We start from the raw sequence: 27,845 nt of genomic DNA, 5'->3' as shown, positions 1-27,845 counted from the left end.
ATAAAACCAAATGCAGTTAGTAAAATTCAGCGAGTCTTCAGTCTTAGAAGAGTAGAACCGATTGTGTTTGCTTTTAAAAATTTTACTATAAAAACACAGGTGTTGTGGTTGTGACAATGACAAAGAAAAAGAGAGAAAAATAGCTCATTCTAATTTTTGGAAAACCAGGACAATCCAGCATGTAAATAAAAACAGATGTCTGAGACATTTCAGAGGAAATTAATGGAGAAAAATCACATCCGATATCAGCAATGATATGCAAATATACAACACAACAGAGGGTATGTGGGGTACTTACACTGGACAAAAACATAATGACCTGTTTTGAAGGATTACTTCATACAGTACTTTCCCATATTTTTCAGTTCTGTATTTCTTTGCAGTTTCATTTACAAATAATGTTCTTCAAGAAACGTCTACAACTTTACAAATATGTAAAATGGGCACTCAAATCTGTATAAGGACTGAGCAACAAAACCTCTCTACCTTTTCCAGACCTCAAAAAGATCTTGTTCATTTTCAATAATTTAAAACTTGCACAGGAAGCCTGTATTTGATATCATGTCCCTCACAGTGTCAGTAGTTTCATTGAAAGTGTTTCTGAAAAATTCCACACCTTCCATTGCTGTGTGCTCAACCAGACAAGTTTTTGTCTTTATGTATTTTGTTCAAAATCATCATTGCAACTTACAGACACATAAAACTGTGCTGGTCGTCCATTCCTCCCCATTTTATCTCTCTATGAACCCGAGTCAGTTTCCATCCATGTATTTATTCACTCATGTGCCCACAAGCGTCTGAGGTCTACATGCACGATCAGTTTGTGAGTGTTCATTCTTGTACAGTTCAGGGTTTCGTGATGTGAACCTCACTAGTGCCGCTGCTATTGGTTGTTGTGGTGATGATGTACTGCGTGGTGGCTTGCTGATTGGTCGGTTGCTGCTCCAGATGCTCAGTGTGGGCCTGGGTTGAGGTCTGAGGAACAGTCTGTTTCGTCTCCAGCTCAGTTTGACCCTCGGAGATAACATAGTGTGTCTACAGGACAGGGAGGAGAACATCTTAACTTCCACATTAGCCACCATGTTCAATTCAGAATTTCTGCTCATTTTCTATTTTGTATTGTCTAGAATGTAACTCTCATCTTGCAACGAAACTGTGCATGTAGAGCAAAGATCAATTATTTCTAGATCTACTGAGAGAGTAAACAATGCATTTCACGTGCGCTTCATCAATAAGAAGTCAAATTACAGGTTTGAAGCCATAAAAAGCTACATACCCCTTAGTTTGACAGTAACCTTAAGTATACAGTTTAGATGAATACACAGAATCTGAAATTCTGTAATCAGCTTTAAAAAAGCTTTGGTGTACAGCAAACCCCTGGGCTAATCCCAAAATGGCCAAAGGGGTGGAGCCTGTGCAGGGCCCAGACTTCAGGGCATGCCAGTTTGTAGCAAGCATAGACTCACCCATGCCCTCAATTACGTATAACTTTAAGCCTTAATAAAATTTAAGCAGGTGAGTAATAAATTGACCCCCTACTACGAAAAGGGTAATTAGCTATAGAGAGCAAATACATTTCCTGTACCAGGCTGTGAAAATGTTTATTTCTTAGGGATCTTTTTTTACTGCACATTCATATGACTCAGATATATATCTTTGTCAGGATGTGCTGGCACTTGCAGCTGCAGTGAGAGCCTTACCAATCAGAACATAGATGATAAAAATATAGATAATATCTATAGATAAAGTGCTTCAGCTGAAGCACTGATTTCCTTAACAACATCAGTGGTCATCAGTGGTGTCAGACAGCATTTACCCACCGTTTTCACCTGGTTGCTGTTGACTCCGGATACAGGTGTGCTGGCCTCGGCGATTACATACTGAGTGTGAGGTAGAGCCATCATCTGGATCTCAGATGCTGTAGCAATAAGAAGTTAACATATTAACCTAACATCCAATCAGACGGTATAAAGACATCAAAATATACAGTGTGTGACACGAGTGGCACTCACGGTAACCTCGGTAGTTCCAGTTACTAGGTATGTAAGCATGCTGCACAGTCCCTTGTTGCTGCTGGGTGCTGCTGGTTTGCAGGGTGTGGCTCTGAGCCAGGGTGACGGGGGTCAACTGGGCGGGGCTCAGCTCCTGACTAGCCTGCTGGGAGGAGGGGCTTAGAGGCTGACCAGTTACCTGAGAGAGGGAGAAGAGATTCTGTTATCAAACATTTTGGGTAGTTTCTATAACAGAGTGCAAAGTTGGATGGGATTTTGAGATTCTTATAAAGACCAACACTTTATACATGTCATAAATATGTGTGTTACAAATTACTCATCAACCTAACCCCAGGGTCAGAGTAATGAGGATTCACCTGGGTGGCACCTTGTCCAGTGCCTGAGGGTTCAGTGACCTGGATGTGTTGTACCTGGATGGAGTGCTGACTGTAGCCGTGAGGGTCATGCAGCTGGCTCACATCGACTGTGGGGTGCTGTGAATGTGGAGAGGATGCCTGTGGAACATAGAGAAAATTAATACTTGTTAGTGTTACTTAAATTCATCTCAACCCACATTTTAATTCAAATAAATGTTGTCAACTTACTGTACAAGCAAAGAACAATGAAATGAAAGGGTGGTTTAGCTGCAGAAATGTCTGAAGATAAACTTAAAAACCAAAGCAGTAATTTGCCTGAATCCTCATGGCGCCTGCTGGTTACTTCCAGCCCTCCCTGTAACCTTCAAACCTTTTGATTTGAGCACAAAGAAAAACAAACCAATCAATCTCTTCTAAGTGATGAGTATCTTAAAAGTGATCAGTTGTTTGGCCACAGCAGAGGTACAAACAACAACAGAAGTAAAAGTTGCCAGTTTAAATCCCAGACCAACAAGGAAAATTTCCTCTCCTTTCTGACTGGACTTCTGTGTATCCCAGGACTCAAAGTGTATAACTGTGAGCGTGAGACCGAATGTTGTTGAGATTCTCAGTCAAAAAAAAGAAAAAAAAAAACTGGTACAGGTCCTAGATCAGATTCTGGATCTTACCGGAGCCACCTGCACCACCTGCAGCTGAATGTGCTGCGGCTGGGACAGGCCGCCTCCTGCCTGAGAGACAGGGATGTACTGAATCCTCTGGTAGTCTCCCTGCGCTGTTCGGTAGTCTGTGGTCAGTGTTTGAGAAAGCTCCGTCATGGCCTGAGTGAGCAGATCTGTGGTCTGTGGAGAAAAGCAAAATCATAGTTATAACATCTGGTGTATATTCCTTGACCTTTTCCCTTCATTCCTTCTCTCTTTCTGTCTTTCTTGTTTGCTTCTGTTGTACTGAGTCTCCTTTTCTATAACATTAACATTTATTTGCACTGTGTAGCTTTGTTCTTTACCATCACTGCTTTGTTTTTTTCTTTGTGTGATACTTATTTCCAGCGCCAGATGTGACATCTTTTGAACAGATAAAAGCATTTGTGCTTAACATGTATGTGTCTTACCACTACAGCCTCAGCTGCGGTACCGTCTGCACTGATGACTGCAGGGGCACTGCTGATCACAGCTGCTGTCAAAGGAGCCTGGATGGTGTTGGCGAGCTGGGCGAACTCTGGATGCTTCTTCCTGATGTGCTGAACCATCTTGGTCTGAGACACAAGCACACAGACAGTTATCAGTGAGGCCTGAGACACAGCACAGGGTGGTGAATTACTGGAAAGATTATTATAAACGTTAACAGGTACAGTTCTTTGACTTTAATGAAGCTTCATTACAAACCTTGCTGCTGTACTGTTTGGCGCAGTGGGGGCAGCAGACCGGTGCAGTGGCGATGGTGCCCGTCAGCTGGGTGTGTGTGCTCAGCATCGGGTCCGGTTCACCAGGAGCAGCTGGTCGCAACTTTCGGATGCTGGGAGGTAATTCTGCCCCCGGGTGGTTCTTCAGTATGTGGGCTTTCCTCTTACTGGCGCTCTTATACACCTGCACAGAGATCAGCTCATTAGCATCACACTGAAAGCCGGTCTCCTCTGATCCAATGCAGATTTTAAGGCAAAGCAAAGGTTAGCATGTCTGAATTTTCACATTGACCGTGGAATCAACTTTGAAATAAAAAAAATAAAGATAAGGAAAATAATAAATGAGTGTTATCCAAAGCTCACTGAATGGGAGAACAACAAACCTTGTCACAGTACTGGCAGAAGTAGTCCCTGTTGGGCTTGATAATTGGCAGCGTTAGCTCAGGCACGTCATCAATACGCATCTCAGGATGACGCTTGGACAAATGATTTACCTGTAACCAGACAAATAAAGCTGGAAAAAAAGCTGGGGCACTGTAATTCAGCATCAACAAAAATATCTTTCTGTGAGTTGTTGCTCACCAGCATCCCTCTGCGTCTGAATCCCATCATGCACACTCTGCATTTGAACATGAAGCTCTCGAAGTCAGTGGTGGGCACCTTCAGTTTGAGGGTTTTGGAGCGGTGGTTCCGGTCGGCCTTCTTGGCCTCTCTGTCGGGATTGTGCATTCGTTGCATGTGCTCCCGCAGCTTATCTTTCCTCTTAATGTCACAGAAAAAGAATAGTCATGGTAAAGCCCATAAACAGATCTATAAACTAACACAGACTCTGTAGTCAACTCTACATGTTGTCCCTGTTCACCTTACCTTGAACTGTTTACCGCATGTTGAGCACAGGAAGTCTTTGCGGTCAGAGTGGCGTAACATGTGCAAACGCAGCTTGTCCGGCCGGCAGAAGGCCTTTTCGCAGTCTGGGCACTGGAAGATCTTCTCTGAATGGAAGCAGCGTATGTGCTTCTTCACCTGAGGAGGAGAACGGTTCTTTAACTGGTCTTTGCTTAGGTCTTTGTTTGTTTTTTTTAAATAGTCCTGCGATCTATGTAGAAAAATCTTTTCTTTACAAGTTTTTTTTTTTTCATCTGTGAGAATGACCACTGAGAGGCAAGTGAAAAAAAAATTTCTGGGGGTGAAAACTTTTTCACTTTTTTTCCTTTTCTTCCCAGAAAAAACAAACTTGCCTCTCAGAGGTGTTAATGTTCCTCACCAAAAAAAAAAAATCACTTGCCTTTCAAGGCTTCTGTAGTTTCGCTTCACAGTGATTAGAATTTAATAAATGATGAACAGGTTGAACACAACTTCTCCAACATGTAGTTTTTGATCAGGATCTATGTGTGTGTATATATATATAAAAATTGTGTTTTTTTCAACATCTAAAAAGATTGACAGTTCACTTCCAGTCACATCTAACAAACGCTGCTGGAGACAAACATTTCTGACCTGGATGAAGTCAGTAAAGGTCTTCTTGCAGGACGGACAGGTGAAGCAGCCGTCCACAGCATGCACCCCTACGTGGTCTTTGAGCAGGTCCAACCTTTCAAAGGTTTCTGGGCAGAGGAGACAAGAGTAGGAGCGGTTCTCTGTGTGAACCAGCAGATGGTCCTCCAGGGCCGAGTCACTCATGAAGCTCTTGCTGCAAATGTGGCAGGAGAAGGTGTAGGCATCCCGGCCGTGGACCCGCAGGTGCTGATCCAGCTTGTCCTTGTCCCGGAAGGCCTTTCCACAGTGGGTGCACTTAAAAGGACGGAAACTCTTCCTGATGAAAAGGTGCTGCAGTGCTGCGTTCTGAGATAGAAAATAGAGAGAGAGAGGAACTACTAACAGAAAACCTTGATGATGTTTTCTGACACTGATCTGCTGAGACACAGGAAGAGGCTGATGATGCAATGGAGTGTGCAGGAGGGGGCATATCCTGAAATGTCACATGAACATTAACACCATGAAAAATGACAAAAGGAATCTCTGAACCTCGTGTTTCTCTGCCCTCCTCCAGGTCCCACCTACCTGCACATCCATCTTTGAGGGAAGCACGCATTGAGGAAGAGAGACACACGGTTGTAAAGCAAATCATAGCTATCACACCAAATAACAGACTAAATATTAAACACCTATATTTCATTTCTTACCCGTATCCTCTTGGCACGGCGCATGTCCTGAGATGTGAGGTGGGCGTCTGATTGGCTGCTCTGTGCCAGGTCCTCCTTCAGTGGAACCGGCAGGTCGGTGTTGGAAGGCGGGGTGACGGACTCCGGGACCGGTTCTCCTGCAGGAGGTATAAGCTGACCCTCCACCTCAGCCCCGACGTCCGCCTCCGGCTCCATCTCCACCACCTTGAGCCCGTTCTGAGCTCCCTCTGCTCGCTCTTCCAGCGGCTGCTTCTCCGTCTGTTCCAGCATCTCCTGATTGAGAAGGTGATTCGAAATTTGTAATTATAAAAGAAAGTTATTAGAGGTTGAAGTTTTTCAGCCGCACATTTCAAAACAAACCGTAGATTTGCACGGACGGAGGTGTGGCTGACGAAGCGTTTGTTTTGGTCTGAGATGCTGGGGGACGAGTGCGACATCTAGTGGCTCATTTACAGAACTTTTAAACATTTTGTTTTAGAATAAATCAAATAAACACAAGGGATACAACTATTAACAATTATTTAAATTACAGATGAATCTGTCAGTTAACTTCTCAGATAATATATTAGTCAATAAAATGTTAGATATTAGATTAAAATCTAGATCACAACTTAGAGCCAATCAATTAATCAACACAGAAAGCATTAATGTGTCTCTTACTGTTGTCTTCTCCCCACCAGTGTCTACAGGTGGATCCTGACGTATAAATTTCGGCGGTCTCCCCGGTCTTCTTCCTGTCCCAAATCTCTTCCTGCCTCTTCCACGACCCCGGCCCCTGGATCTGAGAGAGCAAAGATGCCCTGAGGAGGTCATACGGCCTGTAGAGTGGTAGAAGCTAAAGCCAAAATATGAAAGGTGAGGAAACAAGGTTTTACCTAGTAACACTGTTTAACTTGTCGTCGTGCATGTTGAGATGTTGCTGCAGTTGTTCAGAGCTCACAAAGCGGCGGTTACACTCATAACAAGGCCAGTTCTTCTCTTGCTCCCGCAGCACTGAGGAAACAACAGACAGTGAGGACCAGGGGGAAGCACTGCTACTAACATCTACTGCTGTTATCGTATGTCATCATAAACAGAAGGGCTGAGACATGGTGTTGATATTAAACAAAGTGAGTAGTGCAATGTGCAGAGACTCACCTTTTCTCTCTTCTTCCGTCACATCATGGATCTTTTGATTTACAAATTCTGCATATGATGCCGCATACCACACCTGCAGAGAGAAATCTCATCATAAACACTAACTAAAAAGCATATTCAGATTTAATTTACTTATTGGGACTGATTCTTCTTTCTGGTTTGTGTCCACCAGCTCTTCAGCAAAAGATCTGGCTCACTAGCTAGTGGTCAACTTTGCCTGTCTGCCAGGTGTGGGACATGTATCACACAGATGTAAAAATCTTTCAGAAAAATTTTGGTGGTCTGCTGCTGCTGGAAATGTTGCTGATGGGAGCGACCACAGTGTGAAAGTAAGTACAGTAAGCAGGCTGTATATGCAACACAACACATAAACTGCAGCGCACAGGACTGACCTTGAGCTCTTGTTTAGGTTGGATGTTCTTGATGGTGGTGTAAAATATCTCTGAGCCGTACTGATAGGCCACCAGGTTCTGCTCCAGGTGGTTCTGAGCAGGCCTCACAAACATCATCCAGTTACAGCTGTCCTCATCAGAAAGGTCCAACCACATGTCGTTAGACTTCTCTCCGTCTTTCTCAGTATCCAGCAGACACAGCTACAGCAACAAGCACAAACACACACATTAGGTATAAAGAGTGCAACCAGATTGCACATGCTTGCGCAAACAGAAACTTTTCCTCAGTTATCATTTACCTCTCACTTTCTGATAACTGCTTCTGTCACAAATATATATTTCAGAGTCAGTTTCAGGTTGTCACTTTCTGTGGCCAAGAAGTATACCAACACAATATCACAATTTCATATTTAACAAAGTGGGCAAAGACTGTGATGTTTCAGGTAACATGGGATACATTTCTTCATACAGAAAAGAGCAGACCATGTAATGAATATTTCACTCTGTACAACTAAATTCCAAAATAAAAATTGCACAACTAAAAAGAGCTCAAAGCAATTAAACAGAGAAGAGTGATGCAGAGTGTTGATTTACTTTCAGATGGATGTAGTGGTCCCGTAGTTCACTCTGAGGAACCAGGGGTCCCTCCACGGGACCAAACTGTGTGCGTTTTGGGATGCGTCTCTTGGAGAACACCCCGCCCAGGAAGCGATCGATGTAGAGGACCAGAGGCAGACTGGCCCGGGCCTTGGACACCACCGGTCGGCTGGGGATGGGGTGCAGAGGGCCGTGTTTCAGACAGACTGAGGGGTTGGAGTTATTACACTCCTCGCACCCTGAGAGGCCACGAAAGGGAGAAATCAGTAAATCAGAATCAACACAACAGATAAAAAGATCATCTGATCTAAGTTCTAACATACTATGGACACGAAAACACAAAACATAAATGGATCATGAAGATCTGCACCATCCAATGCAACAGCTTTGCAACAAATACTGCAACTGTGCAGCTTTTTAACTTAAATTATTGCTGAGAATGTGTCACAAAATTCTTGATGTCACTCTATGCCCGACTTTGTCTTATTGTTGTACTTAAAAATAAGTGTCCACAGCCACAGTACATAACATCTGTGCATTGCAGTGCTACGAAAAAGACTCTGCTCAACATCTTCTCGTGTCTGCTCTACACGGGTCCTGACAGAGACAGACAGACGACAGTTATGGCTGCAGGGGGACGTCACTCACAGAGGCTGTGAGGGTTAAATGATTCCGGCTGAGGAGGCTCCCAGTCATCCATCTCAGAGTCTTCCTCCTCATCTTCATCAGTATCGTCCGTGGTGTCTGTGGCCCCGAGGGGACTGGTGGGGGGGTCTGCCATGTCCGTCATGGAGGTGAGCGAATTGGACGCAGACAGCTGCTCCTGTGTTTGTGTGATCATTTCACAGAGTCAATACTCACTCAACTGCTCTGCTTCTATTTATGTCATTTTCAGTTTTGGCCTCCTCGTATAAGGTATAAGGCATAAATGTATTCCTGCATAGTTTCATACAAATAGATACTACTCTACTTATTTGTCATCATCTGTGCACCTGAAATCAAGATAATGATAGATATAAATTCAAACAGATAAGCTTCTTTACAACAAAGGTTAAATGCTGGCTAAAAGCAAATCAAAGCTGTACCCATTTCTCAGTAATCATATCTATTGAATATTTGTCTGCTTATGGTGCTATTGTTGTCTCTTCTTTAACTATAGATCACAAGCAATTGTAGTTTTATGATTGTTAAAATTGACTGTTTTGGCTGAATTGTACATGTAAAAGCCTGACTAGAGACACGAGTTGAGAATTAGCATTAGCTATAAACTCTTTGTGCATGTGCTGTTTGCATAGTCACTGTCAAATAAACTGCAAATATCTCAGTGTAAATCAAATATGAGCTGCACCTAGTCAGGCCACGTACCTGACAGAACAGCAAATAATATCATTGTGTACATACATCATGAAACAATTTGTGCTTGTGTGTCCCTACGTGTCCCTGCTGTCTGCTGGAATGTGGATCAAAAATAGAACACACAAGCGCTGTTTACTTGTTTGGAAAGGTCATTAGCCGCACACAAACAATGTGCTCTCACCTGGGACACTGGCTCCAGGATGGCCTGTGGGGTCTCCGCTACATTACTGAGAACGTGCAGATTGGCAGCGTTCATGTTCTGTCCACTGGGCAGCAAAACTGTGACCTACAGATGAAATCCAGTTGTTTTTTGGTTTTGTAAAGACAATGTGTCACACAGTGAGCTAGCAACGTGACAGCGCCTGGTAAACATACCTGCTGAGTTGTACCATCCTGCTGAATGTAAGCCACCTGTGGCTGATCAGCAAAGACAGTCTGAAACAAAAATGTAACACAATGTTGTGAGCACATCTTGCAGGGCCTAGTGCATGGAATTCATTTTACATATTTATTCATGTATAATTTCTACAGTCGAAAGAAAAAAAGTGACAATATATGAAATTCTTGAAAATGTTAATACTGAGTTTTGGAAACCGTTTTTGGAAAAGTCAACAATGACTCTCATAAAATGCATAGACCCAGTTTCAACACTGTACCAAAACATTCAACCCCACCTGTCCATTAATGCATGTCGCTTTTGTTACGAATGTCATCTAAATGCATAAAATTTCAGCTGCAAGTATCTCTCCTCTAAACAAGACCCCTTCGTACCTGAGTGCCATCTGCAGGGTGTATGTAGACCAGTGTGTGCTCTCCAGACTCCACAGACGCATAGGAATTCCCGTCTGCTGTATATACCACCTGCTGCTGTCCCCGGTCCGCCTGGTCTCCACTGTACACTATCTGGGCCACTGTGCTGCCTTCAAAATGCACCTGCAACACATGTACACAAAGGCTTTGAACCACATGCTACAGTTCTTCTGTGGATTCAGTCTGTCTCAGTGTCTTCTGTCTCGTTATGCAATTCCAGACTGACTGCATGATGTTGAGATCAGGGCTCTGTGGGGACCTGTTGCAGGACTCCTTGTTCTTCTTTATGACTCTGGCTTCATGTTTGGTTTTGTTGTCACGCTGCAGAGTGAATTTGGGACCAATCAGATGTCTACTTGATGGTACCAGTGATGGAGAGGAATCTAAACACCTAATGTGCCTAAAACTTTTGCACAGCACTGTATAGGTGACTGCTGAACATATAATGGTTGGATTATGTCCTCCTTAAGTCCTGTTTGGGGGTAAGGAACTATTACCTGGAAAAGCCGACTCTGTTCCACTACCTAAAGCTATAAAATTGGATGGTGAATTTGGGCATCTAGGAGCAGCGGGAGCCAGTGGACAGAGGTGGGTTTTCTGGTCTGGGGGGTGTGTTCAAAGACAAATTCTGAGATGCTTAAACTGTCCTCTGATGTATTAAATGTACTGAATCCTTTTCTACAGCCTGTGACTCTAATAAAGCCATTGCAGTTCAGACCTGTGTGGCATTGCCTGAATCACTGTTAGCAGTCTGACTCCACACAGCAGAGGACTCCTGCTTGGTCTCCATGGCAGCTCGGTGCCAGGCTTGTCGCCAACCACGTCACCTGTCACTTTGCTCTTGAGACAGCCAGGGACGCCTGTAATGCACACACAGAAGAGGATTTGGGTCATTTACATCTTAATAATAACGCATTGTGCTCATAGCTAAATGTGATTGTGATGATACTAAAGCAAAATAATGATTGCTGGTTTGGCTGTGAGGTCACTGAAGGTTAGAGATGTTCTGTAGAAATGTGTGTATGGTCTGAAGTAATCTTTATGGATGATGGAGCCTCTACTGTCACAGCTTTATCAAAGACATTATATGCCAGACTTGTTTGTGTAGGGAAAAGCTGTTCAGCTGCTACAATTAGGCACTTCAGCAGCCATCTCTGAGCTAATTGGCACTGAATTCAACCCCGTGTGCCATCTGAGACAGACTCGGGGTCTCCAGACTCTGTTTTGCCCTTGCTGACAGGACTGAGACGCCAAAATAAGGCAGCATGTCACTTCGTGCAGAGCGGTCACACAGGACTCTCAGCGGGGGTACGAAGGAAAACGCGGTCAACGTTTGCTCATGAGGCCGCAAGGAAAACGGTGTCTAAATACAACCGCACATCGACACAAAAACCACGGCGAAAAGTCCGGACTCCGCAAACTCATTCAGAAATCTAGTTGGAATAATCAATAATAAATTGAATTCCCCCCTATTTTAACCCCGCAGGTTGTCGGTCCCAACCGGACCATACCACAAAAACCAGCGCCGTAGAAACCCGGGCATTTACTGCACCGCAACATTAGCACTACAGCCGTTTAGTCCCAATGTAACACCGACCATACAGACAGACATAACTTGTTGGGCCCCAGGACGTGGACCACAGTCTACGATTTTTGACAAAAGTGGATTTGAAGCGGTAAAGGGCCGAAATATTTGGATAGACCCACCCGTCCCCCAATTCTAGTTGAGCCCAGCCCTTCCAGTCTACTGTGAACAAGGAAGACCGGGCTCCATTTTGGGTGGGACTAACAACAACAACCACATCCAAAGAGACCCAACGAAAAAAATATATTTTATAGCGGTGCAAATGCGTCCAAACAACCCACAGATTTAATTTATATTAACAGAAAGGCTGTCGAGCAGTCGAGCTACAGAACTGGTCGTGAAGCAATCCCTGGTTTTCTTACAGTTTGTGGAAAACGTACAAGTTGTTCTTACCTCAGAATGGTAGCTGCAGAGATGGCCGCATTGCATATATTAACATAATCTGCCTAGCAACACGCAGGAGCGTGGCTTCTTATTGGTGGTTATTTGCTTTGGAGCAAAAGAAACAGAAGATATTTTAAAATAATCTCACGAAACAGTTTATGTACTCGTCTTTTTATAGTAATATTTTCGGGCAGTTAATAATGTTCCCACAAACGTGTTTAATAATTGTGGTTATTGACTTAGTGATCAGTTGTAGTTGCTGTATTTGCAGCCAATCAGAAAAATAAAACACTGAAGTCGTCCAATTGAATTAAATCTGTTATCCAAAGAGATTTTCATTTAATTCTCCTACTTTTCGTTAACACCTCTAATTTAAGATAATGTTACTTGGGCGGAAATAGTTTTTTTCCCCCGACATTTACATTTAAAAAAAGTCATTTGTTCTGTTAAAAAAAGAGGTTATCACGAAGTGTCATCTGAATCACGAGGGTTTACCGCCCTCCAGTGGTCATAGAGGGGAACAGCAACAATAAAGTCGTGAGGTAACGTCAATGTAGTAGGACTTCCGGGTTGTACTTTCAAAACAGTGACCAAAGATAGAATAATATAGGTTTTAATACTAATTATTATACCTTAGAGATATCAATAAGGCAAATAATCATGTTTGTATCAATTATGTCTGTCTGTATGTATGTATTAATAACATACACTTTGTTATCAAAGCATATGTTTACAATATAATATTCTTTTCTTACAAAGCACCAGATAGTAAATGAAAAATACCTGTGATACACAGAAATAAAGGCTGGATTACCAATCGGGCAAAGCAGGCAACTGCCCACAGGCAGGCCCCCACAGGCCCCCAGCCTGCACAGGCCTATGGCACAGGCCCAAAAAGCCCCAGGTTTACTCCATTATGTTTTTGTCTAGGCCTACTTAATTCATCATACCTTTGTTTTAGTTCATATTGAGCTCATTTGTTGTAAAGATGTGTTCTTTCCGATTGCTTTGTTTTTTTCGGAGTCTTTTTTCTGAAATTTACTCAGCTTTTTTTGTCTTTGTAAGCTCATTACCAAAGAGGACCTCATAGAGGAACTGCAAGACTGCAACCAGCACTAATTTTCATCGTAATTGGGTCTGACAACTATATTCTTTCTATTTATTGTCCAGTGTATTAGTGAAATATGGTTATCATTAATCCCTGAGGTCCAAGTTAACATATTCAAATTTTTTTATTTTGCTTGATCATCAGTCAAAAACCCCAAAAGTCTGAGTTTACTCTCACAGAAAACTGGGAACCTAGCAAATATTCAAACTTGAAGAGCTTGTACCAGAGACTGTTTGGACATTTTTGCTTTTTAAAAAAAATCACTTAAATGATCAATCAATGATCTAAGAAGTTACCATTTATTTTCGATCAATCAACCACAGTAAGTTATTGATCACTGAATAATTTCAAATGACACATACAGTGGAGGTAATTTGGGGCCAGCAACAAATTCTGGGATTATCTAACTGTGCCTAGAACAAGAGACTCTGCATGGGACCACTTACAAGACAAGGGCTGGTTTCCCTTTCTGTTATTTTTCTGATTGATTCAGTTTGGAAGTTTGAAATCGTATACAGGAAGTGTTAGTATGCTGTCATGTCTGCACTGATGTTGAATTGACAAATTTAATGCTGCAGTTTCTCAATGTGGCCACTAGTAAACACTCAAGACTCCACAGGAGAACAACAGTACAAAAGTTAATAAATAAAATACACATTTATATATACAAATAAATGAATAAATAAGAGCCATGTCCATGAAATCAAAACAAATATACCAAGGGTGAGGATCCTCTTCAGTACTTATGATTTACAATCTCATGCAGGCTGGTAAAGAGACTGACAGAGTCGGTAAAGATTTTTTTTCCCACCGGCCCACTGTTGTTTGCAGCCATTTGTCAGTTATTGCTGATGGCCAATCTGAATCTGAGCACAGTCAAGACTAAGTTCGTCATGAACAGGGACAGGGACCGTTTTATTTCTTGTTTAAAAAAAAACTTGTGGGTTTGGTGAGTAATGATCAAATTAATGGGTGAATTGTTTCTTGAAAACCTTTTTCCGTTTAGCTCTCATTTCTTTCCATGGAAATTCAGTTGAAAAATGTGTGTAGAAATAGAGACAAATCCTCATAGACTTAACTCTTCTTAACTATATGTCTAAGGGTAATATCCATAATACACTCTTACAATGAATACTGTGGACACCACTGAGCTCTGATCTTATCAAAATATGTTTGTTTAGGCTCGATTCTCAGCTTCTCAGGGCTCTGCTGACAAGCAAGTGCATTGGATACTTTCAGATTAATTAAGTGAATAAAAATGAACACCACATTCCAGATATAGATAAAAGGCAGAGTAGACTTAAATGGAGTCTGACCTACTCTCCCTGGACTACTGTTACGTGGGGAGTTAAAAGGGAAAATTAATTTTCTGTTTTGTTTTTTCCAGAGGCTTTTTTACTGAGGTATCCGAGGATTAAATTGACATGTCCCAAGATTAGATTTAACATGTTCAAATTTAACTCATTCTAACGTGTCTAATGGCTGATGTTTCAAAATACTACTTCAACTCTAAAGAGGAAACTATTTACTTTTTACTCCACTGCATATGTTGACAGATTGTTACTTAATATTAAAACAGATCAGCTTGTAAAGTACGATGTACTGAAATCAGCAAAGATTACACCCACACATACCTTTACACATCTTGAATTGAGAACTTTTATTTGCAATGAAGCATTTTCACCTTGTTGTACTGACATATTTACTTAAGTAAAAGCTTTATTACTTAAACTAAGTATAAAAGCATTAATGTAAGCATGTGCTTGTACGTAGAATGACATATTAGTTGACTCAGCGCAGTCAGCTAAGTCATCAAAAAGCAGAGGATGTACTTCCTGTTCCACCTCAGGAAGTTTGACCTGCCTCAAGAATCCAGGTCCTCATCCAGTCTGTTCACTGTACATGTCTGGTTTGTCAGTCAGGACTGCAGGAAAGATGATTGGTGCCAACCAGCTCACCATCCAGGACTGGTACATCTCCAGAATCAGGAAGCGGGGAGGAAACATTGTTGCAGACCCCTCACACCTGGGACACAACCTTTTCCAACTCCTGCCCTCTGATAGGAGCAACAGAAGACTGTACACCTAAACAGAAAGACACAACAACAACTTCTTCCTACGTCATCACCCTGATGAACAGTTCATCTCTGTGCAATAATCCTGTGAAATTAAAGCATCTGCTTACCTACAAATTATATATTTATTAGTTTTAAACTCACATTGTGCAATACATCACCCAGCAACAAGCAGGCTGTACACACTGTACACAGATGTGTATACATGTGCATACTGTACTGTATGTAGATAAAGTTTATTTCAGCTCTCCTTGAATCTCCCACACCTTCCACCTGTTTCCTTCTGGTTGACTTGTGCGTAAACATTGTCTCTTGTGTCCATTGTTGTTGCTTTCTTCGTCCTTCCCCAGTTGGAATGTACACAATAGACTTATGTTTATGTTTATTTACCTGTGCTGAGCTTGGTTGCCCTTGTTTTTGCTGTATGTCTATGTGCACCTTCCTGGACATTGTTAATGGTACTGTGTGTAAGTGCACTGAGAGCCACTGGAAAGTGGAGTCAAACTCTCTGTATGCACAAACATAGGTTATGATTCTGTTAAAAAAAATATATATATATATATATATATATATATATATATATATATACATATATGTGTGTGTGTGTGTGTGTGTGTGTGTACTGCTGAAATATTGTGAATAAAGAGTGGAGACAATAATTTGTAGTGTATTATATGGTATATTATTATATACAGTATAACTTGTAGTGTACTACCACTGCAGCTCATAAGACAGATGTTATAGTGAAAGATATTGTCAGTGGCCCAGTGTGTCCGGTGTGGTTGGTGGTGTCGGGTGGATGCTGAGAGCAGCCGGCCGCCTGGTGGCGCAGGGTGTTGCTCTGTGGATCAGATGAGCCAGGGGGAGGGAGGAGGCAGCAGAGGCAGATCCGCCGCGCCACAGCCACAGTCCACATTTCCAGAGGAGACCGACACTCAGTCCCCCACCAACATTTTCTGTCGAGCTCGGGTAACAAAACAAGCGGAGCAGGACTCGTCCCGCGCTCCAGGATAGATTATCAGATTATTCCCAGGACTTGGTTTGCTCTTTATTCTCCCGGACGTCACCTCACACACTAATAGCTCTATAGGATATAAGTTATTTACAGTAGCATAACCGGAGATCCTGAAGATGGGTTCAGTCCCAGCGATATCTGTCCTTATTTTGGGCATTGTGGTTCCAGCGCTGGCCGGCTACATCGAGGTATGTAATCTGAAATGTTTCCTGATTTATTATGCGCCAGGTTAGTCTGACCTGGATCATAAACCAGTGGGGGTTTGATCATGAAAAAGCAAATCTCCTCGGCCTGTATTTGTCCCCTTTTCACATGAGGCATTTATGGCTCTGTTGATCCTCTGACGAACGCACTATTTTATCTCGCGCGATGTGATTGTGATTGTGACCCATATCGATTAAGCTGTGATTACTTCTCTCAGACAATATTCCCACACAAGGAGCGGAACTGACCATTTCTCTCATTAATGTGCCATACTTGTTATTGCTTTTCAGGTAGTTTAAAGGCTGATATCATAACGTCAGAGCTAGTTAGATTTTAATAAGCTGGTCTTCAGGTTATTTTCTCCCTTCATTGTCGGGCACTGATGGCAGTTTGTTGATGTGAGTTGAACAATGTGGGTCCAGAAGGTGCTGTAACAAGATTATAGCAGGGTTTGCTGCAGAGATCAAATGAAAGACAACTGGCGCTTTGTCAGGCCTCTGGGGACACACAGGACCTCTGCAATGGATCACAAACAGTATGCTGTACTTAATGATTGTGTCCATCATGTGTGTATATTACCATAGAGGAGGGGTCATTCACCGAGGTATTCAAATTAAAGCTTTTCCTGTGTCATCTCTAAAACGACACCCGTGAAGCAGGAGGGCCACTGTCCCCACTCAATAGTGTCTCTTGATGTCTTATTTTGACAAGTTTAGTATAATTACAGCCCCTAAAACACTGCACAGGAGTCCATTTGTTAGATCCAAATAGGCCAAATGTAGGTCCTCCTGTGCACACACACCCACCTATGCACGTGCGCACACTCCTCACCTACCTGATGTCCTATTTTCCTGCTGGATCACCAGTCATTGTCCCCGGACACTGATGCCTGCAGTGCCAGACGAGTGTGTGTCATCGGATGACAATGCACCCATTTTCAGAGCAAACACCCCCGCCATCCCTCCACCCCCTCAGAGGGTAAACACAAGTATTCCTGCTCACTGTTGAAGCAACCACGACAAAACATTTTAACAAGACATCTCCTCCTGCCACTGTTGTGTGCCACACAAAGTGATTATCAGGGAATGTTTCTCTCTGTCTCCCATTTGCGACAAAAAAAAAAAAAAAAAAAACTCGGCCATTTTGAGGCAGTATTGGCTGGCATTGTGTGGTTGGAAATAATGGTTATTATGTCCCCCAACAAAATCTATGCTGCTGCACCCTCTCTACAAAGACCTGTCCCCTCTGCAATGATTGCCTCCTCAGTCAGCCCTCCTCGCCGCACAGACGTGCTGATCAATATTGCACAGACTCTCCTGAGATGATTAATGGATGAAATCGATGAATTTTCTTGATCAGTCACCCAGATTAAATTGAGAAATGTACAGTGGCTGCTGTGCGCCTTAACTCCAAGTCGCATGCGAGGAATCCTGTGGTTTAATCAATGGCTGTCCTGAAGGGCAAGGCTTTTTTTCTTTGTTTGATATGGCATTTTTTTATTTGCAGTAAAACATGACGTGCATATGATATGGATACTCATATCTCTTTGCCTCCAAAAACACACTGTTTACAGGAATCTTAAGAATTAGTACTGAAGTGATAACAAACCTGAATATAGCTACACCTGTGGGCAAAACACAAATATGAACACCTGAGAGTCGGAGAAAGACGAGATCGAACCAACACCACAAAGAGACTTTATGATGCACGGCTGCTGGAAAACAGCATCAGGCTCCATGTTCAGTTAACTGAAGTCAAAGATTCACGGCGTTAAACTTCAAAGTGACCTTTACTCAGCCAGGACAGTGATGAAACCAAAGCTTTGTTGCCCTTTCTTGTGGAACTCATTGTTTGAACCACGTCAGGCCTGGACAGCCAAAAACCAACTTGCCTGCTGTTGACTGATGCTGTTGTTTGTCAGTGAAGCTGCTGGTGTGTGCAGACTGGGCCCTGCTGATGAGCTTGTGGACACACAGATGAGGTGGATATTGCTGTGCTGACATGCTGGCTGCACTCACTCCCCCCTCCCACCAGACCTTGAGCTTTGAATTTACGAGCCGTGAGAGGTCCACAGACACCAGAGCTCCGCAGAGACACTCTCAGTGTTGGTCAGGGGTGGTTTATTCCCTCTCGTCGGGCTTGTCGCCTTCCATTGTTCCTCATCTCGCTGCGTATTTTGAATGCAGAGGTGTCATCAGAGCAGAGTGGCCCTCTTGTCTCGCAGGCCCTCCTCCTTAAGCGTTTGGAATTGGTCAGCCACTTCAGCTGTGTAAACGGCGCTGTTTTGTCAGATACCTGTGAGAATGCCAGATTGTGAGCTTTTGTTTCTACAGCTGCCCCCCCCCCCCACACACACACACACACACACACACACAGACTCATTTCTGAGCATCTCTGTGTCGTAGGCTTTACAGTCTACAGTTACACCCTGTTGATTAATTTTGATATGGCTCCCATTGGATTAATGGAATACCAACTATCTGGAACAGTTCATGCATTTGGTACATTTTATTCTCTGCCGATTTAAGCAAGAGGAGATTATTGCAGCTGAGTGTTACACAACACAATGTCAGATTTTTTGTGCCTGTCATAAAATCAAAAAAAAAAAAAACAACTGTGGGTGTTTTCCTTCCAGTTGGCCGGTAGCATCAAATATATCAACACACACTAGATTTATGGCAAGATCAAGCTTGTGTTGAAGAGACTTGCTTAAAAATGGCAGAGGTTGGTTTTGCATGGTCTGTTTGCAAACGGAGTGGCCCTAGAGGAATGGACGAGCAGATCCAATCTGTAGAAGCTCAGTAAAGCTGGATTCTTGTGCACAGGGAGAAGAAGAAGCGAGAAGAAAATTCTGTGTGGCATAACCCAAAAAAATGACGGTGGTGCTGTGCTTATTGCTCTTTGGTTACACTCCTCTTGCAACAGCGTTTTTCCTCTTATGATCCAGAGTCTGTGTGCGTGCTTGGCTGTGTGTGCTTGCGGGCAAGCACTGATATTAAAGTGTGCTCCTGTGCGCTTGCATGTGTCTATTTGCTCTGGATATGGGCTGATAATGAACAATTGCTCGTGAATGAATGCCCACAGTTGGCTGTGATTGTCGGGGCGGGTGCTGTGGAGCCATCCGTTAGCAGGGGATGAATGATTCCCTACGAGGGCCTTTTGTGTGCCCCTGAATGGCTGGTGCAACCCAGGGTGTTGTTACCATACAGAGGTGATCAAGATACAGAGAGCAAAAGAAGACTGTTGGTGACGTTTCACATCTGAAAGAAACCCAAAACAACAATCAGTAGCACTTGCATTTGATAATGATCTCTCAGTGCGTTGTCGCGGGTGGCGGCGCACAGTTAAAGCCTTTCTGCAGGCTGCTTCTTCTCTCTCCTCTAAGCCGTAAAGATTGCCTCTTTGACCTCCACGTTCTGCCGTGTCAATCAAGATGAAGGCAGCAGCATGTGCTCCATCAGCTGAGAATCAGCCTCACTTGCCCTTGAATTCGTAGATTAGCGCCTAAAACCTTGCTTTCAATTGTTGGGACAGCCCTGTATCCCTGTGAATCCTCTTAGTGACAAGAAACACTGGGTGCTTATAGATCTGCAAAGGGAGAGGTACTAATCCCAGAGCCCTACCCTTCTCTGTCTGCTCACACACACACACACACACTCATACACTCACTCAGCTCATTCCCCCACTCGCCCACTCACTCAGTCAAACCCTCATTTCCACACCCTGCAGAGGCGAACTGACTTCAAAGTGTCACAGAACACAGTGAGTCACCTGTGCGTAGTACCAGTAGTGTTCATTCGAGGTCTGATCTCTGCTCTGTGACTAACAGTAGGAAGGGATGTCTGATTGAATCTCAGCCCTTGTTCTCTGTCCTTTCATTTCCTCAAACATACCTTCCTGCCACAGGAAGTTCATCTGCAGTTTTCAGTCTCTGCCTGTCTCTCCATCTTCCCTCTCACCGCTGTGGCTGTTTTCTTCCTCCAAGTCGGTGCATGTCTCCTGGAGCGATTCCATCGACAGACACACTCTCGGCTCATCCCGGGGATTTAAATAGAGAGGCCTCATCAGGCGAGACTTGTTCTCAAGATGCCAGGCTTTGTCTCCCAGGCTCTGCGTGCGCTCTAACTACCCCAAGTGAGCGTAGAGTTGCCTCCTTTTCTTTTCTTTTTTCTCTTCACAACTGGAAATGCATGTTTGTGTGTCTCTTTAGGCCTTCAAACTGTTTGTGGGTGTGTGTTTGTGCGCCTGAATCCTCTCACAGCTCAGCTCATCACATATTTAGTCCGTTTTTCTCGGCAAGAGATCCTGGGTGGCGGGGACTTGGCGCAGAGTGAGCGGGTTCAAATCGACACACTCATGACTGCACAATCGCTTAAGTTGCACCAGGCCTCCCGCCACACAGTACGAGGGCCAATCTGCACAGCTATGACAATCCTCCTCACTGATGCGCAGCCAAGGTGAACGCCACTACACCTGAGTCTGTATGTTTTCGACAGTGGCCTGGATCAGCGTGGCTGCATGAGAATTCCTTTTGTCAGTTTATATGCCAGAGTGCTCAGGAATGCATAGCCTGAAGTGCAAACGGCTCGCTGTATTGTGCTGTGAGCAGCTCTCTCCCTGTGATAGCAGTGACTACACTCTGGCAAGTTCAGTAGACAAAAACATCCCCCTCTAATCCCTTTGAAAGGAGCCTCGCCATTTCAGACTTTATTTTTTAATGTATTTTCTGTTTGAGAATGAGAAGGCAGTCAAAGGAGGTGGGTTAAACCCTGTCACCCCCCTGCATAGTCTGTGTGTGTGTCTGTGTGTGTATTTGTGTGTCCATCCCTGTAGCTCTGTGAGTCACTCTTGCTGCTTGGGTTTTTCTTCCCATGAATAAAATATCCGGTGTGCTATCTATGAGTTATAGTGCACTCGTACCTCTGCCTATGGCCTCGCCCGCCTCCTCCTCAGTGCCCGTCTGTCCGTATGTGACAGAACACTTTGCCTGCTGTCCCCTCCTTTGTCTTATTCAGGTGTGTACTCGCAATTTTGTCAGATGAGTGAGTCATTCGCAGACTCGATGGAGGCCTCCACACTGATTTGCCTGCCTTTTTTTTTCTTTTTGCATCATAAGTGGAATGAAATGGAGGCAGGCAGCTGAGAATCAAAGAGCCAGTTAACTGTATGCCAGGCATTGTTTCCCAATGCTTGCATGCTCAACTGCACCAGAAAATATAAGCATAAATTACTCAGGGGCTGTTTTTTTTTTCTGACTGTGTTTGAACCCATCTTCAACTGAATTTTGTCTCTCTTGTCGAACAAGAGCATTCAACTCAGACCCAGTTTTCCAAACTTCAGTCATAATTGATGTGTCTTTTCTTAGCACTTTGTTGATTTGTTTCTTCGTCTCTTTCTGTGTGTGAGCTGGAGTGTGTGGGCGGGCCTGTCTGTCTTTGTGTGTATATTTATGTCTCTCTGTGCATCATATGTCTCCATCCTTATTTTCTCTGGATGTGCGCGCATCACGCTGGAAAGCCACCGTTTGATGTTTTTTGTGTTTTGGCGTCACGATCTGGATACTTCAGGAGGCGGCTGAGGATGGTCACAGCTACAGCGGCTGTGTTCTTTGTTGTTCTGTGGTGATTTGAGAGCCACAAGAGGTCCTGTAGGAGCGGGTTCTTCTCTTAACTTATCTGCGTACCCAGGTATAGACACTGAGTGCCACAGTTTTATAGCTGAGGGAGAATGTGGGAGGAGGCGGTGCTCTCGCCTTGATAAGCTGGCTGGATGACTGGCAGTCTGCCTCGCTGCTATGGTGCTCTATTTTGCTGAGCAACACTGCTCAAATACTCCATCGGCTGCCAGGGAAAACAAAGCATGTTAGTTCCACCTCCGTCTTCCTGCTAACTGAGCTTCCCTCATATCTCTCCTCTCTTTACCCCTGTGCCTGTAGTGGGAATGGTATCATCCACACTGGAAACATGGACTCTATCCTGTTTCTTTCTCTCTTTTTTTTTTTAAAGTTTATCCTTTTTGTCCTCAGGAGAGAGAGTGGGAAATGAAAATGTCAGAACGGTAAAAGATAGAAGCAGTGCAGTGTAACTGTATACCCCCAGAGAGAGGCCTGTACTGCTGCTGCTGCTGCCGCCGCCGGTACTCGAGCTGTGTGATGGCCCTGTTAGCAGCCTGTCTGATACAGCACTTTCTCAAGGAGAAGGTGACCAGAAGGGGGGGGCTAGCAATCCACCTTGGACTTCTGTGGCAAAACTGTTTTTGTTTTCCTGTAACAGAAATTAGATGAAAATTTCCCCTTGAGTTTGACTGTAATTAATTCAATGAGAGGTGTTCATGCATGATGAAGAGCTAAAGCCCACAGATCCCCTCCCTGCCCCCACAGAGGCAATAAAAAGAAGGAGGTTTGTGTACTGTATAATTTAAGGAGGAGGCCAAAAGTAAATGAGAGTTAGGCCTCGGCTGGAGTTCAGTGGACATAATTCTCTCAGTCTAAAATAGAAAACTCCAGATGATGGAGTGGGGAAAATTAATGTAGCTTGAATGCTCGCAGGAAACCCAGGGAAATTAAGGACACTCATAGACACACAAAGAGAGTGAGGCAGAGAGTATGTGCAGCAACTCCCCGTTCTGCTACAGGCTGTATTCCCCTTTATTTCCCCTGCAATGACTGTACACAAGTTTTCAGCAATACAGTTTTTTTTAGGCATAAACAATAACATCACTGGAGTCAAATAGCTACACATTCATTCCCATCCACAGCTAATCCCTTAGGGTCGCTGACACTGGGGCGAGTGGTGGGGTACACCCTGAACTGGTCGCCATTGATTAATGTTCTGATTTATTTATTTATTTATTTATTTTATTAATTCAGAACTCACAATTTATCACCACACCATAGAGTCCAAGAGGACTTTGTTGCCTGCTTTTTCTGATCAACAGTTCAAAACTCAAATGTAATTAGTTTATAATGACCTAAAACAGAGAAAAGCACAATTGAAAAGAAGTAATTGTTGGATAACTTTGCTCGATAAGTGACTTAACAGACTAATCAATTAGTATAATTATCATTAAAATTTCTGTTGATCTGCTAATCGATTAATCATCTTATTGTTTCTGCACTTGACAATTCCCCAAGTGTTTTTCTCTGCACGGCGATTGTGTCAGTGTGTGTTGCTGTGTGTGGCTCTACGCTCAAGTGCTAATTGCAGGCAGCATATTTAGCATTCTGCACCAGACCCCCTCTCCACCTAGAACCGGCAGTGGCTGAGCTATGACCCTGATATTATCCTTGTAGTATCCCCTTTATTAATTCTCTAACTAATGACCAGTAGATGTTTCCATTATCTGTCACAAGAAGTTATTATAAGGCCATTCTCACTGAAACATCCATGGGAATTGACTCCTACAGCAACAATGATTGTGCATCAAGCCATGAAGTCTGAGTGCTGTCACATCACGAGTTGAAGGACTACTCATGCCATTTGACTTCATGTGTAAATTTTTTTTTTTGCTACAACCATCTCCATTTTACATAATAGTTCCCCTGAAATGGCACTTTTTTCATTACGAACTGCAGTTCATGAATGCTGCAGCCGTGCACCTCTATCAGCCATTTTGATCTGAGATAAAAACCAATCAGGCACTCTAGAGAATTCCATTAGTTTGATGAGATATGAATATAGCTCCGAGCACAAATCTGAAATAGTCTGCTGTTTTCAGACAAACCCATTAAAAGTCATTTGATCTTCTGCAGCTAATTATAGAGCCTTCTGAGCAGCTAGCCGCCTTTACTGGACTCCACCCTCTCCATTCCCCACCTACCCCCCAACCTCTCCTTTCAGTGTTCATCACATCCCGTCCTTATGTTTCAGGAGCCTATTTAGCATCACTGCACTATTATTGAGGTGCAGGGAGCTGACAGGCGGACGCTAACTTGCACGGCCCAGTCATGCGAGGGGTTTGTCTCATAGTCTCCGTCATCACGCTGGGATCTGTCCCAGAGACGTGGCAGGATGCTGCAGAGGGGTCCAAATTGGGTTGTACACTTTAGGACAAGACACAGGAGGTGGGGAAGCGAGATCTGACGACAAAATGCAAATATAGCAGACCAGTCTAGAGACGGATGCTCTTGCTGTGAAGTCTGTGTCTTCTCCATAGAGACGTGACTGATTAGCCGCTGGCCTCAGCATGTCTCACCAGAGTTATATTCTTCACTAGTCTGATTGAAATCCCTCCGCCCTCCCCCCTGTAGAGAGGCTGAGGGAGGGCAGAGCAGGGCTTAATGACAGATAAGCATATCTACATCACATCCATCAATTTCCCTCGGCATAGATGGCCTCCCTTGCATCGCCTGGAGCGTCAGAGCTAATGCAGACATGTGGGTTGTGTCTCTGCTCCACTGCTCAGTGTCTGCAGGAGGGAAAAAGGGAGCAGGGAGCTCTGCAATCAGGGCACAGATTCATTTAAAATCAGCCTGGGTGGTCATGGGAGAATGGCAGTGCACGCAGGGAACCGAGTCGAACTCGGCTGCCATCTCAGAGTCGTCACTATGACTGAAAATTTTAATATAAGCTGGTAAGATGGTGATGAAAAATGATTTCAATATTAAATTATTGAACATTCAATATGTTCTTCTTTTTTTTGGGGGGGGGGGGGGGAGCTCAAAATCCATTTCAACATCACGTCCACAGGGCTTATAGTGTCTGTGAAGGATTTGGCTGTCTCACACTGAACTCTTGCAGACTTGCTGGGTTTTCTGTGCCTCATATTTGAAAAACTGGAACATTTTTTGCCTAATAATTATTTGACTAATCATTTTTTGACTAATGCCGCAGATGTGTCTGACTAAAATATGTCAACACGCTGCTTGATGTTTGCACTTTTTTTTTTGCAGTGGATTTGTTTGTATCAAAACCAAAGATGTTAAAATTAGTTGTGGAATCAAAGTCAGACTCTTTGTTATCACGCCAACACTAGTGGGGTCAACAGCTTCTTCTTCTCTTTCAGAATTCCCACGCAGTGCATCTGTCACCTGCTCTCATGTCAGGTTATCAGATATTTTGGAAACATCACTACATGTCCTTGATCTCGTTCTTTCTCCTGCAGCTCTCCGGCTGGTCTACAACCCATGGCTGCCTTTGTAGCAGCTGAATGTGATATTTCCATGTTGTCCTTGAAACTGCTTTTCCCCGCCTGCTCTCAATGTCAGTTCCCACTGAGCAGCATTCCCCCCACTGTCCCTCTGATTTAGACACAGTGTTCCTCCTCCGCCGACTGTACCACAGCACACGTTTTAGGACAAATTGGCTGCTTTATGTCTTACTTTGTTCACTGGAACAATTTGTCCTTGTGCTTCCCTCACCTCCTCTCCCCCTCACTCTACTATCGCTCTATTACACCCCTCACCTCATGGCTGCTTTTCCCTCCTCAGTTACCCGGTTTTCTCTTTTGCTTGCTCAACAATTACGTGCTCATTAACCAAGGGAGTCCAGGCCGCTAAGAGAGACGTCAGTGACAGGGCTGGAGGCCTCACCGAGGTGCCCTGTTACTGTGGCTCCTTTATTGACAAGTCTGCCTGCCTGTCTGCCAGCCTGCTCGGTCCTGAGGAGCAGCCGCGTGGTGCTGCATGCTGATGAGCGTAGAGTCATCCAGCAGGAAAATGAAAAAGCAGGAGTGGGAGTGACGAAAGGAAGGAAGGAAGGAAGGAAGGAAGGATGCGGCACTGTGTTTTCAGGCAACTTGGAGGGTATGAGAAGAGGAGAAGCAAGAGAAAGTGAAGTGAGCACAGGTCATTTCTCCCAAATCCCCTCTCCTCAGCGAAAGAGATTAGGCGGCTGTGCTCTCCGGCAGACGAGAGAGAGGCACACTCCTGTGTCTAATCCTCCTCTTTTAAACTGCTGAGAGTGCAGTACAAAGTGGGGAAAGAGTCAGCGTCCACATAAAGCAGGCCGTGGAAAACACAGGCCCATAGTTCAAAACAAACTGAGCCCCGTCTAACAATCACCTAAGCCTCAAATCTCCTGTGTAGCCACTGCCAGAGCAACCGCAGACTTTTTCCCGCCCAGCTATCGCTTCTCAACAGGCTGCATCTCCATCACATCACCTGAAATCCTCCGCGGAAAGCCAGCACTGTGTCAGAAATACCCCTGCAACCTTCATTACCTCCTCTGCCTCAGTGATGTCAGGCATAGACATACACATGGCAGCGATACACACTATGTACACTCGCGCATATACAGCCCATCCCCTCTCCGGCGCCACTCACCAGCTAGATAGACCTCCCACCCAGCACAGAGAGGCTTTTAATAAATGGACAGGCGATGGCCAATTTAATCATGCTAATGTGTATGTTACAGTGGGCGGCTTATCGGCTATTTGATCTCCATACCGGCTCGCTGGAGAGAGCTACAGAAAGGGAAAATGCAACCTTGTCGAGGGGGGAGCAATGAAGTGAAAACCGGAGAAAGTCAGCCAGTCAATTTAGTCTCCTCGACAGGGTAATGAAGACGGCAGCTCCGATTTTAAGAGAGACATAAGAGACAAAAGAAACAGGGGAGATCATTAGTCAAAAGTGAATCTTTCCTGTTTAAGCAGAAGAACCTGCTCAAGCATGAATAGGAAATGGTGTGGTGAGGGGGGGGTGGGGTGGGGGGGGCGTCAAGTTTAGGCTAAATGTACTGTTTGACTTAGTGGTGAGGCTGGTTGTTCTGTTTATTTTAGTCATAAACATCTGGCATAGTGATGTCAAGAATGTAATCCGCTCTAGGCCACGTGGACCGTAAGCCCGGATAGAGAGGGCTGAGAGGGTCGCCAGCTCACATGGCTCTGAGAGAGAGAGAGAGAGAGAGAGAGAGAGAGGCAGGTGGAGAAGCAGAGAGATAGTCGAGGCAAGTGGAGATGTGTGCACACAGAGTTATCCAGAGTGCTCAAAGTGAATAGAGATGAAAGGAGGGAGATGGAGGTTTGAAGGGGTTGCTCATGCAGAGAGCTTTTAGTGGTCAGGAGGGAAGAATGGGCGGTTTTACTGACAGCAGCTCTGTAAAAGAGGCAGGCGCGCTCAAACCTATCGTCAGCAGGCCATGCAGCTGTGAGGCTGCTGCTGCAAAAAATAAAAAATAAATAAAATTAAAAAATGCACCTGAAAGTGGACCCCAATCATCACAGTCCTTGAGTCATTAACACGCAATGAAAAGCAATAATCGTCTTCCTGCAAGAAATAGTTTTCACACTTCACTGC

The 27,845-nt window shown here is 44.0% G+C and overlaps 2 protein-coding genes across 9 annotated transcripts in view; one reads left to right on the top strand and one right to left on the bottom strand.

Moving 5' to 3' along the window:
* Positions 1-61: 61 nt before the first annotated feature.
* prdm10 (PR domain containing 10) lies at positions 62-12,284 on the bottom strand. 3 transcript variants are annotated; one of them, XM_071496743.1, is made up of 23 exons: positions 12,221-12,284; positions 10,961-11,102; positions 10,204-10,365; positions 9,808-9,867; positions 9,614-9,718; positions 8,725-8,899; positions 8,074-8,315; positions 7,480-7,680; positions 7,088-7,160; positions 6,826-6,943; positions 6,611-6,731; positions 5,951-6,223; positions 5,265-5,609; positions 4,635-4,790; positions 4,350-4,529; positions 4,151-4,261; positions 3,751-3,951; positions 3,477-3,620; positions 3,037-3,207; positions 2,369-2,506; positions 2,013-2,190; positions 1,821-1,918; positions 62-1,035 (listed from the first exon to the last, which is right to left on the bottom strand). In XM_071496743.1, the coding sequence occupies exons 2-23, from the start codon at positions 11,030-11,032 to the stop codon at positions 847-849; spliced, it is 3,513 nt and encodes a 1,170-aa protein (XP_071352844.1). In that variant the 5' UTR covers positions 11,033-11,102; positions 12,221-12,284; the 3' UTR covers positions 62-846. The 3 variants fall into 3 exon arrangements, with proteins under 3 accessions (XP_071352844.1, XP_071352845.1, XP_071352846.1); XM_071496744.1 differs by lacking the exon at positions 12,221-12,284 and adding an exon at positions 11,950-12,020; XM_071496745.1 differs by lacking the exon at positions 12,221-12,284 and having other exon boundaries at positions 712-1,035; positions 2,423-2,506; positions 10,961-11,177.
* Positions 12,285-16,298: 4,014 nt separating this feature from the next.
* aplp2 (amyloid beta (A4) precursor-like protein 2) overlaps positions 16,299-27,845 on the top strand; it is a 54,732-nt gene continuing 43,185 nt past the window's right edge. For 3 of the 6 annotated variants that reach the window (XM_071495929.1, XM_071495925.1, XM_071495924.1), the window contains exon 1: positions 16,306-16,596. In XM_071495929.1, the coding sequence (XP_071352030.1) occupies positions 16,525-16,596 (72 nt within the window). In that variant the 5' untranslated portion in view covers positions 16,306-16,524. Of the gene's footprint in view, positions 16,597-27,845 lie in introns of all 6 variants that reach the window. The other 3 variants (XM_071495928.1, XM_071495926.1, XM_071495927.1) reach the window with 2 other exon arrangements.

The sequence above is a fragment of the Trachinotus anak genome, unplaced genomic scaffold (genome assembly GCF_046630095.1).
Source record: "Trachinotus anak isolate AG129_WGS33_773 ecotype Australia unplaced genomic scaffold, CSIRO_AGI_Tana_v1 ptg000014l, whole genome shotgun sequence".
Lineage (NCBI taxonomy): Eukaryota > Metazoa > Chordata > Actinopteri > Carangiformes > Carangidae > Trachinotus > Trachinotus anak.
Note: the sequence above shows the minus strand (reverse complement) of the source record. Positions and strands in the feature narration are given on the sequence as shown.